The sequence below is a fragment of the Boleophthalmus pectinirostris genome, unplaced genomic scaffold (assembly GCF_026225935.1).
Source record: "Boleophthalmus pectinirostris isolate CB_2022bp ecotype Guang Dong unplaced genomic scaffold, ASM2622593v1 HiC_scaffold_7, whole genome shotgun sequence".
In the NCBI taxonomy this organism is placed as follows: Eukaryota; Metazoa; Chordata; class Actinopteri; order Gobiiformes; family Gobiidae; genus Boleophthalmus; species Boleophthalmus pectinirostris.
The window spans coordinates 12639001-12657237 of NW_026571473.1; the positions used below are offsets into that span (position 1 = coordinate 12639001).

At 40.9% G+C, this 18237-nt stretch overlaps 2 protein-coding genes across 2 annotated transcripts in view; one reads left to right on the forward strand and one right to left on the reverse strand.

The window, feature by feature from the left end:
- Window positions 1-140: 140 nt before the first annotated feature.
- On the reverse strand, window positions 141-16115 carry LOC110172250 (PH domain leucine-rich repeat protein phosphatase 1-like). The gene is made up of 17 exons (XM_020938087.2): window positions 14176-16115; window positions 9406-9602; window positions 8938-9063; window positions 8658-8806; window positions 7378-7524; window positions 6016-6243; window positions 5216-5418; window positions 4749-4809; window positions 4575-4670; window positions 4107-4262; window positions 3677-3877; window positions 3443-3605; window positions 2857-2987; window positions 2645-2761; window positions 2348-2542; window positions 2032-2269; window positions 141-1943 (listed from the first exon to the last, which is right to left on the reverse strand). The coding sequence occupies exons 1-17, from the start codon at window positions 15788-15790 to the stop codon at window positions 804-806; spliced, it is 5163 nt and encodes a 1720-aa protein (XP_020793746.1). The 5' UTR covers window positions 15791-16115; the 3' UTR covers window positions 141-803.
- An 894-nt stretch (window positions 16116-17009) lies between these two features.
- Window positions 17010-18237, forward strand: part of si:ch211-191a24.3 (tensin-3) — a 46289-nt gene continuing 45061 nt past the window's right edge. The window contains exon 1 of the mRNA XM_020938113.2: window positions 17010-17114. The gene's annotated coding sequence lies outside the window, so the exon portion shown is untranslated. The remainder of the gene's footprint in view (window positions 17115-18237) is intronic.

An 18237-nucleotide genomic window follows, 5' to 3' on the forward strand; every position in this document is an offset into this window, starting at 1 on the left:
CACAAACATCAAAGCGTGTTATGACCAGGTAAAACCAACGCCTTTGTATTTATATTTCCCATGCTGTGAGGAGTTTATCTTAACCTCTGTGGCTCATTCAGAAAGATTATAAAAAAGCAAGCAAAGTCCAAGCAAACAAGTATCAGAAATCTTAATTTATTTTATAGCAAAAGTAGCTCTCTTGTGCGATTTTGCCATTGTCTGTAGACTGTAACACTGTTCTGAGAACATTCATTAAGCTGGTATTCACTGGGTTTCTCCCATTCAGCTTTGACTTGCACTGCAGCACCACTCTCCACTCCAGCCCCAATAACACAAATCTGGAAATTCAGTTCTATGAAATAATCATCTTTTCTCTTAGAGAATATTAGTACACTCCAGTGACTATGTCACTTAAAAGTATTAAACTATGAGTTAGTTCTAGAGTTCACCAACTCTGGCAACAATAAGGCCAACGTCATAACCCATAACAGAAAGGTCAACTACAACACAATGGAATGGTCCATTCATAAAAGTACCATTTAACAAAGAATCAATCACAATTATTGAATGAAGATCATTCAAAGTGCTTTCTGATGAATGATATGGTCAAAATTAAAATTTCACTTGACATTTAACACAAATTGTTATAAAATTGCATTGCATTTTGGGGGCATACAGTTAACAGTAGAAAAATAACAAAAACTAACAAAAGTAATTTAGTAAAGCATGTTCAGATGAAGCAAAGGCCTACTACTGTCAATTCTTAAATGCTGGCCAAGAGACAGTGGTGCTTTTAGGAATGGGGCATTTCTACACTGCAGTTAGAGGGGGGTCACAAAGTAGTCTGCAGGTTTCTGGTAGCTGTGAGTTTGCTGGTTGTGCATTTGCTCTTGTTGCTGCTGCTGCTGTTGCTGTTGGATGATCTGGCGCACCTCCTCCTCCAGCTCTGGGGGGATGATGAGCTGGTCGTCAGGGTCTGGCTGTGCAGGTGCATTAAAGTAGCCCCCCTGTTTCCTAACAGGTGCGTCTCCTGCCTCCTCAATCACATCCTGGCTCCGGGCCTGACAAGCCACAGAGCCATTGGCCCGGGCCCTCCGCCCCAGAGTCCCAGAGCGGGCCTCTGCGCTGAGGCAGGGAGACGATGGGGGTACAGGAGAGGGGGAGGCCTGTGCAGGCTCTGGATACACTGTGCTCGAGGCAGGGGCGGTAATCTGCTGTGTTTGAAAGTTAGTTTGTGGAGAGGGACGTTCTCGACCATTCAAACAGTGGACATCAGCTTCAACTTCAACACGACTTCCATTGGAGAAAACCCCTGCGATGGGCTCTTCATCCTCACTGTCCAACCCGTTGTCGGACAGAGCTCCGGAGAACTGCCTCTGGAAGCTGCCTCCCGTCGCCGGCCTCCGTGCTCCTGGCCGCCCAGGCAGGTTTAAGTGTGCCGCTGTGGGCTCGGCCTGTGGAGGAGGGTCCTCTGAAGAAGCCGTGGAGCCCACCTCACTGCTCATCTCTGACATGCTCAGCTCACTGCTCAGCTCGCTCACAGTCCCTGAAGAGGGAGGGGGTAGAGGAATGCCTCCGTCACTGGTCTGATAGGGGTGTGTGCTGGTGTGTACCCCAGGCCCAGGGCTCGGGGGTGGTGGGGGTGGCTCACAGAAGCAGCAGCAATCTTCTGTCACACTCAGCCGTACGACTACAGCACTTAAACTGTCTGCACAGCCATAGCTCTGAGCCAGAGTAACCAACTTCTTTGCTGCAGCCAGAGCATCAGGAACATTCCTAACTGCCTCCACGGCTTCAGTAGGAGACAACATTTCCCACAAGCCCCTGCTTCCCAAAAGGAAGAACTCATCTTGTGGGGTGAGTGTCACAGTGGACACATGTGGACGAGGGGTGACAGATGGGCAAAGGAAGGAGTAGCCCATAATCCTGGTGCAGTCGGTTACACCACTGACTTTGTTATCCTACAAACAAAACCAGACACAGCGAGTTACATTTCAAATTATGATTTGATTAGTAATTAACTTTTCCCCATTTCTAAATATTTCTTACCTCAGTGATGATGGCGTTATGCTGCCGTACCCTCTGGTACTCCACTTCCTCCTTCACAGTGTGCACAGTGGAAAGTTGCATAGCTTTACCATCTCGGCACAGCACGGCCTGGCAGCGGCCCACATTGGCAGTCTTCAGAGTGAAGCAGCCACTGTGCTCCCCAGGTGCCACGGGGTCGTGTCTAATGTGACACAAAGCTGCTGAGCCGCCCATCCTCTGTCCTGCTGTGCCCAGCTTTCTGCAGAGCAGCACAGATACAGTCAGACCATTCATCAGACTTCACAGGATGCCTGCAGACTGCCACAGTAATGCTTACCTTTGCATTGTCAGGAAAGTGCTGGTCATGTAGTCTTCTTGCCTTTGTGCCCTATGAAGTTCTTCTGCCAAGACATCTCCCATTGTGCACTGAAGCAAATAAGGAATGTCCACGTTTTTGTCTCCATCAAACACTCCATACAGTGCCTCTCGAATCCCACAGAAGCTGTCCAGAGCCAGAGCTGCCACACACAACCTACAACAAATGTTCCACTATCAGTTGTAGTTCACAGAATCTACACATACATAACATAATGGTCAGCTGTACAGTAAATATAAATATATGGCAGAAACACACTTGTTTTTGACCCCGGAGGCCTCTGTGTAACTATGGCTCCAGACTGAAGGCGCCCCATGACTTTCACTGGCACAAGGCGCTGAGAGAGAAGGATCAACCCTGAAGCAGCGGATGTTACTGTGCAGGAGATGAAATAACAGCAGTTAGTTTTTGGCTTAAATACATTTAATAAATATTCTTATCCACAGAAGCATGGTATAAGGACCACATACTTAAGGAGCTCGAGGCTCTTGTGGTCCAGGTTGAGGCGAGGGTTTCCTGTTAGATCCAGTTCTTGGAGTTTGGCAGGAAGACTCTCAGGGAGGGACACCTCAGTGAGCTCATTACAGCTCAAGTCCACACACTGCAAGGACAAGTCATAGGGAGGAGAACATTTTACCATTTTTACCTATTTCTTTTTATATTCTTCTTTTTAGATATTTAGATATAGATATCTAAGGAGAAGGTTTGATACTTAATACCACAATTATAATTCTTATGTTTATATGTATTAGTAGTTCCTTGATATTACCATGTGGTCTTATAATACTGGTTTTGATATACACTGTAGATCAAGACCAATCTAGAACTTTATGTGTTGTTTTTATTTCAGTATTTCAGTATAAGCTACTTCAACAAAATGAGTGTCTTGTTTTAGTATCAGTATCTAGGTATCAATTATTTTTACAACCCTAGTCTTTAGTACCATAATCACAAGCTCTTTTAAAATTTTACAAAATATAACACATTTTACATTTATAAAACTAAGCTACCTTCACAAACCATAAGAAAACATTAGAAAACTCTGACTCCAATGACCTTAATCTCGGGCAGCTGCAGGACCTCGGGGAAGGCGTTGATGCCGTTAGAGTGGGCAGAGAGGGTGTGCAGGCGCTGACAGCTCAGGATGGTGGTGGGCACGCTCCTTAGCCTGTTTCCACTCAGGTCCAGCTCCTCCAGCAGCTCCAGTCGGGCTAGTTTACTGCAGAATCCAAACTTAAATTAAACAGAAAGCAGGCACAAAAATAAGAGAAACATGTCTAGTTTTGCTACCTGGCTGTGAAGGTCTGTAGCTGGTTGTATGCGAGGTGAAGCACTCTCAGATGGCTGTGTCCAGTCAGGAGCGGTACGCACTTGTCTGTCAGACAGTTGTTGGTCACATAAAGCTCCTCCAGGAGACTGAACCCATCCTCAGATAGACTCGCAGGAGGAAGGCTCTCCAGCTTATTGGCCGAAACATTGAGGTATCGTAAACTGGAATAAAAAGTAAATAAGGCAAATAATCACTTCAATCATACTTCAGCTATTTGCACCACTAGTTTAGCACTGTTCTTTCATCTATATTGTATTTATATTCAAAGTGTATTTTTTATCCAACACCTTATTATCCGCACGCCTGACAATCGCAATAAAACTTGCACAGATTCAGAGGTACATTCATAAAAGTTTGGAGCACATTGAGAGGACATGTTGCAGAGTTTACCTTTGTGCTTTGATGAATAAGTTGCTTGGGAGTTCAATCAGATGGTTGTGCTGCAGATCCAGCACCTCCAGCTGTGATCTCTCGAGCCTCTCAGCCAGACGGCACACATTGTTCCAGCCAGAGAGCAGTTTTCTCAAACTCCCTGAGGACAGCAGTCTGCAACACACAAACATCCAGAGGAATGAAGAGCTGCACTAAAAATAAACACATCTCTGACCTGCCCAACACTACTTCCTGAGACATACAATTGACAGCAGGAGCACACAAGTATTGCACCAGAGTGTATACAATGTGGGAGAGACCACTAACAGGCAATCTTTATAAGCAGTCTGCTTGCACAAGATGGAAAAGAAATAGCTGTTAAGAAATACTACTTTGCAACAGGTTCCAGGAGGTGTACTTTAGAACCAACACAGAACATTCATATTCATATTCATATCCTTACAACTGCTGCATTGTAACACTTACTTTATTGGTAGTTCAGAAAGACAATTATGGTTAAGGTCCAGAACTTCGAGTCTCCCGCTCTCATAAAGCCACTCAGGCACAGAGCACAGCATGTTCCTAAAAGAAAATATGATAAAATTAGACAAAACATGACGACACACCTACAATGAAAAGAAGCTGTGTGTGGATAAGTACCAGGATAAATCCACAACAGTCAGATTCTCTGGGACAGGTGCCACCTCCAGCTGCTTTAGTTCTATAAAAACATAGGAACATACATGAACTCAGTGTCATTAGGGCTGTCACATTAAAATTTTTTGAAATGCAATATATTGATGCAGAAAAATAACAAGTTAAATGATAAGATTGAAACCACATTATGCCCCCAACACAATAATCCTAAAGCCCGATAAGTAACCAGTTTTCTAGATTCACTAAATTCATTCACTAAAACATGTCCTACAATAAATAAACAGTACACTAAAAGACTTTAACTTCAATGACTAGTACTTACTTAGTATCTATCATTAATTATTCAACAATTTACAGCTCAAATCTTAACCTACTACCAAAAATGAGCTAGCTAGCTCTATAGAACAATAAATGAATAAGTTAGTAATTATCATGTTGGACCCATGTTGTTAAAACAGTGGGAGAATTACCATTATGTGCAGCATGTAGGCTCTTGAGGGCCTGGCCGCTGACTCGGAGCAGAGACAAGGAGTTTCTGTCACAGCGGAGGACTTCAAGTTTGGACAAACATCTAACATCCAGGTCCCGCAGGCCTGTGTCTCTCAGGTCAAGATGGACAATGTGAACCAGTTGCTCTGCATCTCCTGCTGTGACTGTGTGGAGGCGGTTTAGCCTGTGGAATCAAAAGTGGGTAAATGAACACATAAGATGGATGGATCTTCTAAGTTTGAGCTTGCATCAAACAAGACAAAAAATAAATAAAACAACAGTCAGGTGGTTTATTGCATTTCCGATCAATAGATATTTCCGATCAATAGATATGAAAAAATGTATAGCAATCACTGTTGTGGATATCATCAGTGATAAAATGTATTTTAAAAGGCTGTAATAAACTGACCAAAACTAAAACTACGAGAAACTTGAAATGCAATCCTTCAGACAAGCATAAGTGATGTCTGCACTTTTATAGTTCATTCTAGAGTTCATTCAATATTTTTGAAATACTTTAACCTCAACTAAGACATTTACAGGCACGTTTAGCACAATTTTGATATGGGGCCAGAATGATGACATATTAGAACCGTCACCACAGTGCTCAACAAAATATTATATTTTTCAAATGGGGAAAAGTCCTTAAAATGCTGCATATAACAGGAAGCTGAAACCTATGAATACTTGCATAAGCTGAGAACATGTATATATTTTGTCAATGACCCGCCCTATCAGCAGTAGTTCCGGCATTATTTCTATAAAAAGCTGACACACTCACCTGACGTCTATGTGCCGAGCAGGCAGCCACTGCAGGCCCGCCATGTCCAGGACAGAGAGCTGGTTTCCTGCCAAACACAGCCTCTCTAAGCCACGGAGCTTTTCCAGGACCGGAGGCACAGAGCTGAAGCAGTTGAAGGATAAACCCAGGTATGTGAGGCTATCCAGAGAGCCCAGTTCAACAGGCAGAGCACTCAGACAGTTCCCATCCAGGAGAAGAGTCTGCAGACTACACACAACAAACACACAACATAATTAGTGGGCTTTGAGTAAATGCTGCCATATGTGACTATTGGTCTCTAAGACACTGTATAAGTGTACTATTGCATCAAGCATTTCTGAAAATACAGATTGGGCATTGGGCAATATGGTGATGAAAATCAAATTGAGACCTGTATGCTTTTTATGAGACATTGTTACATTGTGACACAGTACTTTTCTTTTTAATGAAGCTTTCTGCTTTAAACACAGACTTTTCCTGCCCACACTTCTAATTTGTCAGCCTTCACCATGTTTTAAGTGAATAACAATTTGAGTGGATTTAACCAATTCCTGTGAAGTACAATCTCTCTGGAGCGGCAGGTGGCTTTAGTTGCCTTGTAACAGCATATTTAAAAGATACTAACACTCACTAATTGTGAGAACATTGAAATTGTGGTCAAGACTCTAGAGGGGATTGCACAAAGAAAATAGCCATTTAGATATAATTAGGCAGGGAACATCTCCGTTTATGAGCTTAATGTCTCTGTACATTGTTCCTTCAAATAAAATCTAAACTAATTGTGCTGATATTTTAGGCACATAGTCCATCCCTGCTCTAAGTATAATTCAGCTGTTATCATTCTGTATTCCTCTTCTCTTTTAATGCAAATTTTATAACAGTTATTTATGTTTTTTAACATCTTTTTTATTCTGTAAAGCATTTTGAATTACATTGTGTAAGAATTGTGCTATACAATGAACTTCGCTTGCCAAGTGTATCTATTATTTTAGTTTTTAATCACAGTAATGACCTCTAGAACATCTGAAAATGATTGTTTATGAAAACTTGCATGTAAATTAGACTCCACACCACATGAATGAATGAACCAGTGACCCATCTGGGACAGCATGACTGTGCACAAGACTCTCTGACGCTTCATGCATTGGGATTCTGGTGCAGTGCCAGCCTTTCATTGAATACACAGGGAAACTAATCTACTTTGTTGGAATCAAAACAAAAAGCCTGCAGCCTATGTCAGCAAAGAGAGTAGGTCATCGAGGACAGGCTCTGCTCTTGGGCAATAACTGAGGAAATTATCACCGGCATCATCTATAACAGCGGCCCCAAGGATTTTTTATTGCTTTTTAAAAATCCACTCACTTGTGCATGGTCCCCAGTTCAGAAGGCAGGCACGAGAGTTGGTTTCCAGACAAGTTGAGCTCAGTGAGAGAAGTGATATCACACAAGGCCAGTGGGAATCCAGTCAAAGTGTTATTAGACAGACTCAGGCTTCGCAGCTTACAGAACCTAAAACAAGAATTATGTTTGTCAATGTTAAATGTAGCAATAATAAAAAAATCACATGCATAAAGGACCATTACATAACAGCTACAGTTCTTTCCAATAATACATGTTAAAAGGTCAATAAATTGCTATAGTAAATCTCAAGTTAAACAGTAGTATAGAAACCGCAATAGCTTAAAAAGCATGAACAGTAATAGAAAAATAGCAAAAGTAACCCCTTTAGTAGTAGTTAGTATATTTAATGGTAATTGTTAATTACTCAACCTTCTACAGCTCAAATATTAAAGGCACAACTACTGTATAAAGAAAATGTTCAATCTGTCATATACTGAATGATAAGTCGATTTAGTAACTACTGAGACAAGCCTACAGTTACATAATAGACATGGACAATACCATAAGTTATATATCCAGAACAGAAAAGGAGTAAAGGAAAAAAGTATCTACATTATTTTAATGCTCATGTTTACACAGACCTTTGCTTAAACAATGTCACAAATGGTTTAAAGTAAGAAGTGTATTATAATCTGCTTCACAAAGGGGCCGGAGAGAGGGGCTGAGCCTGCGCTGTGGCCTTTTGAGGAAAAGACACACCAACAGTTCGGAAAAACATGTTCCTCAAAAACACCGCCTGGGAAGTGGCTGTTTATAAAGGAACAATGGCTGTATTTATACTGAGGGGATTTCTTTCAATCGACAACTTGATAGACTTCAAGAGATTTGCACCATGCATTAGAGTAAACAAAATCTCCCAAATTACAAACCAAACACATTTCACATTACACTATACTCCACAAAGACATAGCATAACTAAAATGTTTGTTCTTTGTTGTTTAGAATTACATTTATTTCATTTGATCATTGATTTAAAAGGGCAGAAATGCAATATATAGCGACCTGGTCAAAAGAAAAGAAAAGCCCTCTTCCCCAGGGGTCAGGCAGATGAATGCCAAATATTTCATTACAACGGCAGCTCTCTTTTAATCATTTAAACCACACAACACCCCACACAGACCAGTCATGTGTAATATGATCTAAGCTGTTTCCCCTTAGACCATATGCGAGCTCTCACCACTATGGGACATTTCATGACTCAAAATGGCAATAATAATAGAGAAAAGTAAAAGAGGCTTTACCTGGTGAGCGCTGGAATGCCTTTGTGCAAAGACAGGAAGTTGTTTTTGAGATTGAGGTGCGTTAGGTCCTGGCTGTAAAAGAGCTGAGTGGGCAGCTCCTCCAGGCTGCAGCAGGACAGGTCCACAGAGTTTACCCTCTGAGATGCAATCTGACACAGCGAAAATACAATGTCAATGTAAGAATAATGAATATCATCATAAAACATATTTCAAAGGTCATTAACAGCAACACTGTCAAACTGACCAATACGAGTAAAGATGAGCACATAGGTGGCTTTACCTTGGATGCAGTGCGGTGCCAGCGGAGGTGCTCTGTGTACGAGTCATAGCTGATGTAGTAAGTCTGACTCTGGGGGCCAGCAGAGCTGAACGCAAGACAGTGACTGTGTCTTTTTATCTCCTCCACCTATGAATTACATTGAATTTATAAAAAATTTGATCTTCAGGCATTTGTTTACTACTATGACCTAATGTGAATCAACTGAATATCTGAGCTCTTCTCATGGTCACAGCAAAGAGTGACCATAAAGGAACAAAAATAAATAATATATAAATAAACAAGCAATTTTGTTAAAATAAATAAATAAATAAATTTCTAGCTGTCTTGTTCCAGTCACATGTAATAATATTAGTGTCTTCTTCTAGTGTCTTTGAACATTTTGGTAGTTCTTGGAATTATTTCCGGACCCTACTGTACTTCCTGCCCTTATTGTTTGTGACGATCCCAAATAGAGGGCCTTCAAAGTACCTTTCCTCCGATGAGAGGGAGGATGTGCATCTTGCCCGTGTGGGCGTGTTTCACAGACGATATGATCAGACAGGTTCCACTCAGTGTGACCTGCCTCTTGGACCAGCGGTTCACAGGCAGAGCTAGCTTCCCTTTCCTCACGTTGAACACTCCAGAGAGTTGCACACGCTCCGAACCTCCCACACTGCGAGGTTTACCTGGGTTTACCAAAAACAGGAGACATTAGCATATGGTCATATGGTTTATTTTTATAGTAACATTTCTACACAGTGGTCAGCGTTATTTTTAGACTTTCGGATTTTATGAATTGCCACAATCACACTCGGCTCCTCTTTCACAAACTGAGAGGGACCAAACACAATGGTTATGTAAGTGAATGGAAGTTCACAGCCTGTGGGCAAAGAGGGAGAGCAGCCACTCATCCGTGATCTGTGTCACATTAACCCTTACCCTTACACTTCCACAAAGAGTTTCACCAATGATTGGCCAGGAATGTGGAGAAACAATGACATACGGAAATACTTGGTCCTCTGACTGAGCAATTATTTAAAATCTATTACAAATCTTTCTGTTTTGGCTCTGTGGGCTTTTGTTGTCTGCTCACAGGATCACATTCACGGGATAACATGGGAAAGGGAAACACATGAAGAGCTGAACCACAAAGAGGCTTGAAATCAGATTAGCCTGTTATGTAATGCCTTATAACACCAGGCCGATCCTCTGCCTGCCTTCTCTGGTGACTTAAACAAAACGCCACTTAGGTTTCACTGCGACTAAGCAACTTCTTCGAGAGTGACTGACTGATGGCATCACCTTTACAAGAATGGACCTCTCACTCTGGGCTGAGTCACCAATGAAGCAGTGTAATCAATTAAAAAATAAAGTAAACCAAAAAGCGTCCACCCTTCTCTGGGCTGTGCCTCTGACCTCAGGTTCATATAAGCCCTTTCCTTCCACCCATTTCTCTCAACATCCTGTCTCTCATCAAGACAAAACGAGTCATTTCCTATTCAAGGCCCAGTTGTGCATCAAACTCTTCACATACCTATTAAAAGTCAATGGGAAATGAATGGAATTTGGAATACAATTCTTAATGCTTTTATATTATGAACAGATAAATAATCTGAACAGAAAATAATTTGTCAAATTTGTTTTACAGTAAGACGTAGCTTTCATGCATGAATGACAGAAACAAAAAATTAAGCCCTCTAGTCACTCAGACAGCTTTTTATGGTTCCAAAATATGTTCTTGTGAGTGGACAACATATTAACAAATAATATATACTAAAAAATATGCATAGATTGTTTATAAAATGTACATTTTACATTTTTCTTATCTTTGTCACACACCAGAAATAAACAAATGGACTATTATCAAGTCTTCAAGAATTGATGGTATCAGTAATTCAGTAACTGAATTCTGTAAAGAATTACAAAGGTCATGTAAATATTAGTCACTTAGAAAAGGAAAATTAATAATTGAAATTTAATTGAAAATCCTTTCTCACATTTAAGATCTAATTTGAATCTGTAAAAGTAAATAGAGAAGAAGAAAGGTGCTTTCTGTTGTATTTGACCTCTGAAGGAGAGGCTGTGGCTGTGAGTTGGAGGGAGTCTGCTGCTCTGACCATTGTCTCAGGTCTGAAACACTGAGGAGGTGAAATCTGAGTTACATTGAGGTCACTTTTCTCATACATCAGCATTATGTGTGCGAGGTACAAAGGTGCAGGGGAGAGGGACACCTGTGTTATGACGATATGGGCAAGAATCTTCACTTTATATTAATCATAAATCAATACTATAAATGAATCTAGGGCAGAAACAAGTTAAGCGATTAATCACACCCAACTGATTATTCAGATAACTGTCAACAAATTGAATAATTGAATAACTGTTTTCTGGACCATACAGACTCCAAAACATGCCAAATGCTGAGATGAGGATTTATGAGTCAGACAAAGTTCGGTTCATTAACCGATTAGCAAAATAATAGTTTGTTGCAGCCCTAATTGAAAGTATGTATGTTTGAAGTATCAATACTGAAAAAGAAAGAAAAATCACATACACGAAACTTGACCTTTCTTGAATTGTTTCTGCATAAGAACTACTAGAGCAAATCGAGTAACAATTTTTGTCTACATGATTTTACTGTCTACTTTTTTATTATAATCAAGAATTAATTGGCATAGAGTAGAGCCTTATCCTTAATATAAAATCAAGTATGAAATGTTAGTATATCAGTTTAGTTACGGACTGGGGAAAAAAAAAAAAAAGACAAAATCTGTGTCTTTTTTAAGCTTGAGGGGGAAGCCTCATCTTTGCGTGCATGTCATAACTGATTTTCTAATTACTGCACCAGTGTCACTGCCAATTACATAGTTGTTTGTTTGTACAATACACAAAGTCTGATTAATGACCAAATTTATTACATTAGTTGTTTCTGTTTTATGGTTTTAGATTTACCTTACAGTTTTTTTTCTTCTATTAGGGCTTGCAGGCCTTTGGAGCCTATCCCAGCTAAACAAATGTGATTCTATCTGACAGTAGTGTTTTGGCGAGGTCCCACTATCTCATATCACTATCACTTTGAGTTTCTTTTCATAAATGTGAAATCCATAATGCTACATCTGCAGTGCACTATTCCTGCTGCATTCCTGTATTACTGCGGGATCTCTTTGCTGGGGGTAAAAGGAAATGGGACACACACACCCATTTCTATTTGACATGAGGAAGGGCAGCCTATTGTTGTGTAACTGTTGTCGGTATGTTTGGACTGGGGGAGTTAACTTTGTAGTGCTTTGAATGTTTTTAATAATAATAATAATTATGATTATTATAATATTCAGATTTAAAGGTACATTGTGTAACTTTTCTGGTGGAGGGTTTGTCAAATGCTTTTCTCTGTAGAGATGTTTTTACTTTGTATGGAATGTTCCACATTGTGGCATTAAACCTTCACCAAACCACAATAAGTCAACATCTGTGGAGAAGCAAGATTTCCTGTTTTTCCAGGTATTTTTGAGCGACAAAACAACCTGTAATTTAATAAATGTAAGGTAGAGTTGTTTATGCAGCGCAGGCAGGGCAGTGAGACATCAATAGAAACAAGCAGGTGATGGACCCCCAACCAAAAGGTTACATAGTGCACCTTTAAATAATGTTTTTTAAGTTTGACAATTATTTTACTGAGTGTTACATTAGATCGATATAGGGTAGTGCATTTAATAAAATTTTTATCTGATCAAAATCTAAATGTCAATGGTCAACTCTGGGCTTTTTAATAGAGAAGTCTACAGTCACAAAGCATGTGGTTTGACACAAAGGTTAGTCTTGTGAGCACTGATTACTAACGCTTGCATGATTTTGGAAAGTACTGGAATACATGTTAAAAACTAGGATTCTGCTCATAGTGTACACTGCAACAACACCAAGAGCATCACATTTGAAAGAAGAAATATGAACTGATAAATTACAAAAATCCTGATTTCAAAAAATGTTTGTAGAGGTATTTTTTTTATTTTTTTTTTTTTCATTTAAAGACAATATACTAAATAGTGAATATTTACTGTCTTATTAAAAATGACAAATTATTAACATTTGGATTTAATAACGCCACTGTCTTTGTTAGAAAACATTTCTGGCATGCTTTTCGGAGTGTGTACAGTCCCGAAAACACTTAAAGCTTATTTAAAAAGTCAACAGTAATTTGAACAGTTCATTAATCATCATTATTTTTCATCAATCATTATGATTAATTGTTGCAGCCCTTTACATCACTGTGCTGTACATCAATGGCTCATATAAGTATTGAGAATTTGATACAATGGCAGATGCACAGATATCGAATAATGAAACTAATACTGTATGCATTGATCTTTAAGACTGTACAGCCTTCTTATGTTTTCGCTGCCAGTTTAAATCAAAAACAAGGTCAAAAACACTGGCGCATTTTGCTAATCCCAGATCAGGGCTGTTTTCCATCCTCTTACACAGCAGCATGTCAGCAAAACAGGATCATATCAATAACAACAACACAAAACATGAACCCTAACCAGCTTTTGGCTCTTGGCTCACCTAAAGAGTGCACCTGTTACCTCCAGATGTGTCTCGTACAGGACAAATACACAGGGAGGGGAGGGGCTACATCATGGGCACAACACTGGGCTTTGTTACAGAGGGACAATTGAATGTACTTGTTGAACAGTCTGACTAACCAAACACAATGAATGCACTCATGGTACAATGAGAATGGATGTACAATGAACGAGATAAGCAAAGTTAGATCATTTTACTATCAGCTAATGGCCTAATAACATTAGAGTCAGGAGATTAGTGTAAACGTAGTAATACTTTCAAGTTTACTACAATGCTAATTTCATTTTAGTTATTAATGCTACTGGGTACTTGCAAATAGGTATGTCAAGATAATTAAACACTGATTATTACTCAACACAAAAAATATATATAAGTGGCAATTTTAGAAGCAAAATTAAATCATTTCAACTAGACACATAACTAATTCTAAATATAAGTGCTTACTGTACATTAACTTCACTTTATCAATCAGAAAGTGTAATTTCATAAAGCTGGTCCCACACTACAGAAGGAAAAAAAAGAAAGAAAAGGGAAAGGATATGTCCATCGTTTGGTGATGGTGTAAGTAATACTGAATAATTGGAAAATAGTGATGTTTTTAAAATGTAATATTGTGGCATCTAATTGCAAAAAAAAATTGTTATCATCTGTTTTTTATTGCTTTGAAAAACTCACCGAAATAAAAGCGAATGAGACAGCCAATTTCAGGATTCATGCCCTCCTCCTGCACCCTCCACGGGTCCTCGAAGCCCAGATTGGTCAGGTACTCATTTAGTATCTGCAGAGGCTTTTCGTCATCCTCCAGTCTGCGCACTGCTCCACCATGCAGCTGGAGGAAGAGGGCAGGGGTAGGACTGGTATTGATGGGCTCCGGCCATAGCCTGCTGCCCCTGGGGATGTCTGGGTCAGCCTGGACAGATGCCTGGCTTGTGAGGGGCCTGGTCTGGGAGCTGCTGGGACTTTTGGATGGAGGTGTGATTAATCTCTCTGTGCTATCGCCCACTGGAGCATCATTGTCTAATGTGCTTTTCTCTGGTTTGGAGGTGCTGCAGGGCTCTGTAGAGGAGGGCAGTCGTTCAGCAGCAGAGGAGCTGGGCGAGTGTGTTGGAGACGATGCTAAGTCGACTTCATCAGAGGAGCTCTCAAATGGGTCTGGGTCTTCTGGGGCGCTGTCACAGTTTGGGCTCAGCACTGATGAGTCTGTCCCCACAATGCCCTCACTCAGGGAGTCTCTGTGCTCTGTGCTCCTGGGACCCCCTGAACTGAAGTCCTCACACGTGCTGCTCTCTATGTCAGAGCCTGAATACACTCCATAACAGTCAGCTGCACTCAGACTCAGATCCATGCCTATGTCATTCAAACACACCTCAGAGGATGAATTACTGGCATTTTTGTCCTCCAACAACAGGCTAGGAGGCAGTTTCGCATCATGAGAACAGTGTTTTGAGCCTTTACTGTAGTCTAAGTCGTCACTATAGTCATCCTTGAGGTTTCTGATATCCAAAGCCTCAGTCAGACTTCCACTGTCACTTCCTTGTCCGTCCCGCTCTTTATCATTGGAAGCAGCCAAGGCAGTAGTCTTGCACGTTATTCTCAAAAGAGCCCCAGACTTGCTCCCTGCTACTTTGAGAGCCACCTCCTGAGCAGTGGTGTCCACAGTGCATAGCACTGGCCGGGGGTAGGAGGGCGTGAGCCAGTCGTGCACATGTATACAACCGCGCCGGAGATCCGACCTCACCCATGCCTTATCAGAGACCTGAAGCTGCTTGGTCTGTTTCTGGCGGAGGAAAGTCTTCCTGTCCAGGCTGAGAGTGCTGAGCGGAGAGGCGGTGGGAGCGGGGCTGGCCGCCTCTGTAGAGGACACTCCGGGCGAGCTTGTGGTTGGCGAAGCTCCGAGTGATAAATTCCTCTTGTGCCGCTGCCGTCGTCTCCCCAGCAGAGAGTTGACAGAAGTAGTGCTATTGGCAGACGTGAGATTATAAATGTTGGCGGTTTTAGCGGTTGGCATGTTAATATTTTTGGCCGCACCGCCAAGAGCGTTGGCAACTTGGTTTTGGTAAATCCCATTCCTTATCGCAATCTGGAGAAGGGAGGTGGCCGCCAGTCCTTTCCCGAAGAGTTTCGCCTCTGCGCCGCCACCCTCATCCTCTGCAATGGAGGGTCTCTTCCCCGCGGACAGCGGTGCTGATCCACTTATCTTCGCCGAGATTGTGTCACTTTTAGAGTCAGATGACCCCTGTGGTGTTGGAGTTAAATGATCACCGGCCTCTTTTTCCTTTCCACTTTCCATCCCGTAGGTCCACAGTAGTTACAGTTAGCAGTACAGCTCGCAGGTGAAGGCTAGCCTGCGTTAGCTCACAGCCGCTAGCTTGGTCCGGTGAACAGGCTGGTAACTCCAGGCAAAATAGCAACGGGTCCAAGTTAGCTTAGCAGGCTAAAGGAGTGCGCAGTTCGTCTAGGGACTTGATCCGCTACATCATCCCATTTCAGTGTGCGCCCGTCAGCCCGCTTACAGGAGCTAACCGGCTGGTCCCAATGTAAAACCTCCTCTTTAGCTCATCGCCATGCAGGCAGCTGGAGAAGGCGCGTCTGCGCTGCAACTGTAGAGCGACAGTCCGCGGTCCACCGTGGACAGGGCGTGGTCTCATTGGATATGAATTATGATGCCTTCAAGGGGCGCTCACTGACTCAAAAAATATGATATCAACATGTAATCATGTCGTTTTTGGTTAAGGAGCAAAAAATAAAGCATCTTCATATACACTGGCTTTGGTTGACTGTACCAGAAATAGTTATCAACTTGTCGTTTTTGTACAAAATAACAAAATTCCAAAACTACGTATTACATTTGGTTAAAAAAAAAAAAAAGTGAACATAAAGATTACAGACGCATCATTTACAATTTTAAAACTGACGACCCCAAACTTGAAATTATTTTTATGATTTTTATGGATATTATCGATTATAGAGCATGGATCTATCATGGACGTAATTTTTTTCTCCAAAATATAAAGGCCTATATTTTTTTTTCTGTTGAGGACTCAAAACTTCTCTTACTGTAATCTGTCTCCTAGCACCCCCTGGAGGTACTTAGGACACACTACCAACAAACTTCTATCCAAGAATTCATGAAAGTGATTCCGTAACCGACAGCTGCTTGGCAGGCTGCGGTAGGCCTTCATTTTTTTTTCGTTATGGAGTAAAATCATTCAAAAAACTGAATACTGAGCCATTCTGGACCTATAGCCTACCATGGGTTGAATTTTCTAAAGATGACTTACTTCATCTTAGCACTAGTTTCATACTATTTAGTATTTTTACTTCTTCGACTTTTTATGCTTAAAGTTAGCCTTCGATGAAAAAAAAAAAAAAAAGGGTAGTGTAAATACCCTGGTAGCTCGCTCTTGTTCATTATGTCATTAGATAATGTTGTCTATCTGGTACTGGGCTGACAGAGGGCAAAGTGCGCTTTGGGCTGGATCAGCACAAAGTTGATCATGCTCTCTGCTCTCTCTCTCCCTCCCACTGTCAAGTCTCCACCTCATTTCCTTCACCAGTCACACAGACTTTCACTCATCTGGCTTCATGTTGCTGTGATTTCTACGTCTGTAAAGGTAGGTAATTTCTTTATTTTATATTTTATTTTATTTATCAGTTGCATTGTAGTCATGGTTTACTTCTTTACCTATTTTATCATTAACACTAGGGTTTCCCCCTTCTCTTTGAATGGGGCGATGTTGTTGAATGGACTCATGCTGTCCAGAGAAATAACTTCCTGGAGATGGGTGATTGAAGCTCCTGTAAATTCTTTGGTATTGAATATCTGAGTGCATTTAATTCTCCATTATGTCCTGATTCCTGAAAGGCCACTGTTCTTACGAGAACTGAACAACATTGCCAGCTGAGGACACTTCAAATTGATATACACTTTGTTGTTTTTCCAAAAGAAGCAGTTGACTGTAATTACACACAACCATTGAAGTTAGTTAGAAAACAAATCTGTGTTACCTGCCATGTTGTACAGCAGTTAATTAACAGGATTAATTAAGATGGAGACTGTCAGAGGAAACAGCTGAGTACAGGTCAATTCACAATGCATGCCAACTTGTGCCATTTCGAAAGAAAAGACACAAAGATGGCTAATCCTTTTTGGAATGCTTTCTTTTTGAATGGGAAATAGAGACTATAATTAGACGTGGGCAGCTCAAGGTCTTTTCTCAGCAGCAATAAGGAATATGGGTGTATATCTGTGTATGTATGTGTGGTTAAGGGGCACACACTTCCGTTTGTTTTGGTTCCTCAGCCCGCGGAGCACTGGCAAATTTAGATTACAGCAGTCCTGAAAATGCAGAAAAAACACAACCCGAAATACATAATTGGGGACAAGGCGCTCATTAAAACAGAGCAGCTGCAGTTTCTCCCGTCTGTGTTGGCAATGACAAGCGAGGCATTGGATTGGATTTCACTTCCATGTATGGTGTAATTAGATTTTAATTAAATATAGTTATAGTTAAAAGCTGAAAAGAACTACAATGAGTGGTTTAGTCACATTAAGTTAATCCTGTTGAGGCCTAGATAGAAGTCTCAACTACATGACTGTACAGCATTTTGAAGAATAGACTGAAAGACACAAGAAGATGCACATTCAGTAGAAATTTTTAACAAAATTACAGGTATAAATTCTAAGGTAAAAAGGTAAATTACTGATATTTGATATGTTGTAATGTTCAAATGAAG

Excerpts from the sequence above, each read along its gene's own strand:
- LOC110172250 (XM_020938087.2), bottom strand. The coding sequence starts at position 15,790 with ATGGAAAGTGGAAAGGAAAAAGAGGCCGGTGATCATTTAACTCCAACA. Across the intron at positions 9,064-9,405 it reads TCCCTCTCATCGGAGGAAAG|GTGGAGGAGATAAAAAGACA; the intron begins GTACTTTGAAGG and ends TGTAATTCATAG. Across the intron at positions 1,944-2,031 it reads ATAACGCCATCATCACTGAG|GATAACAAAGTCAGTGGTGT; the intron begins GTAAGAAATATT and ends TTTTGTTTGTAG.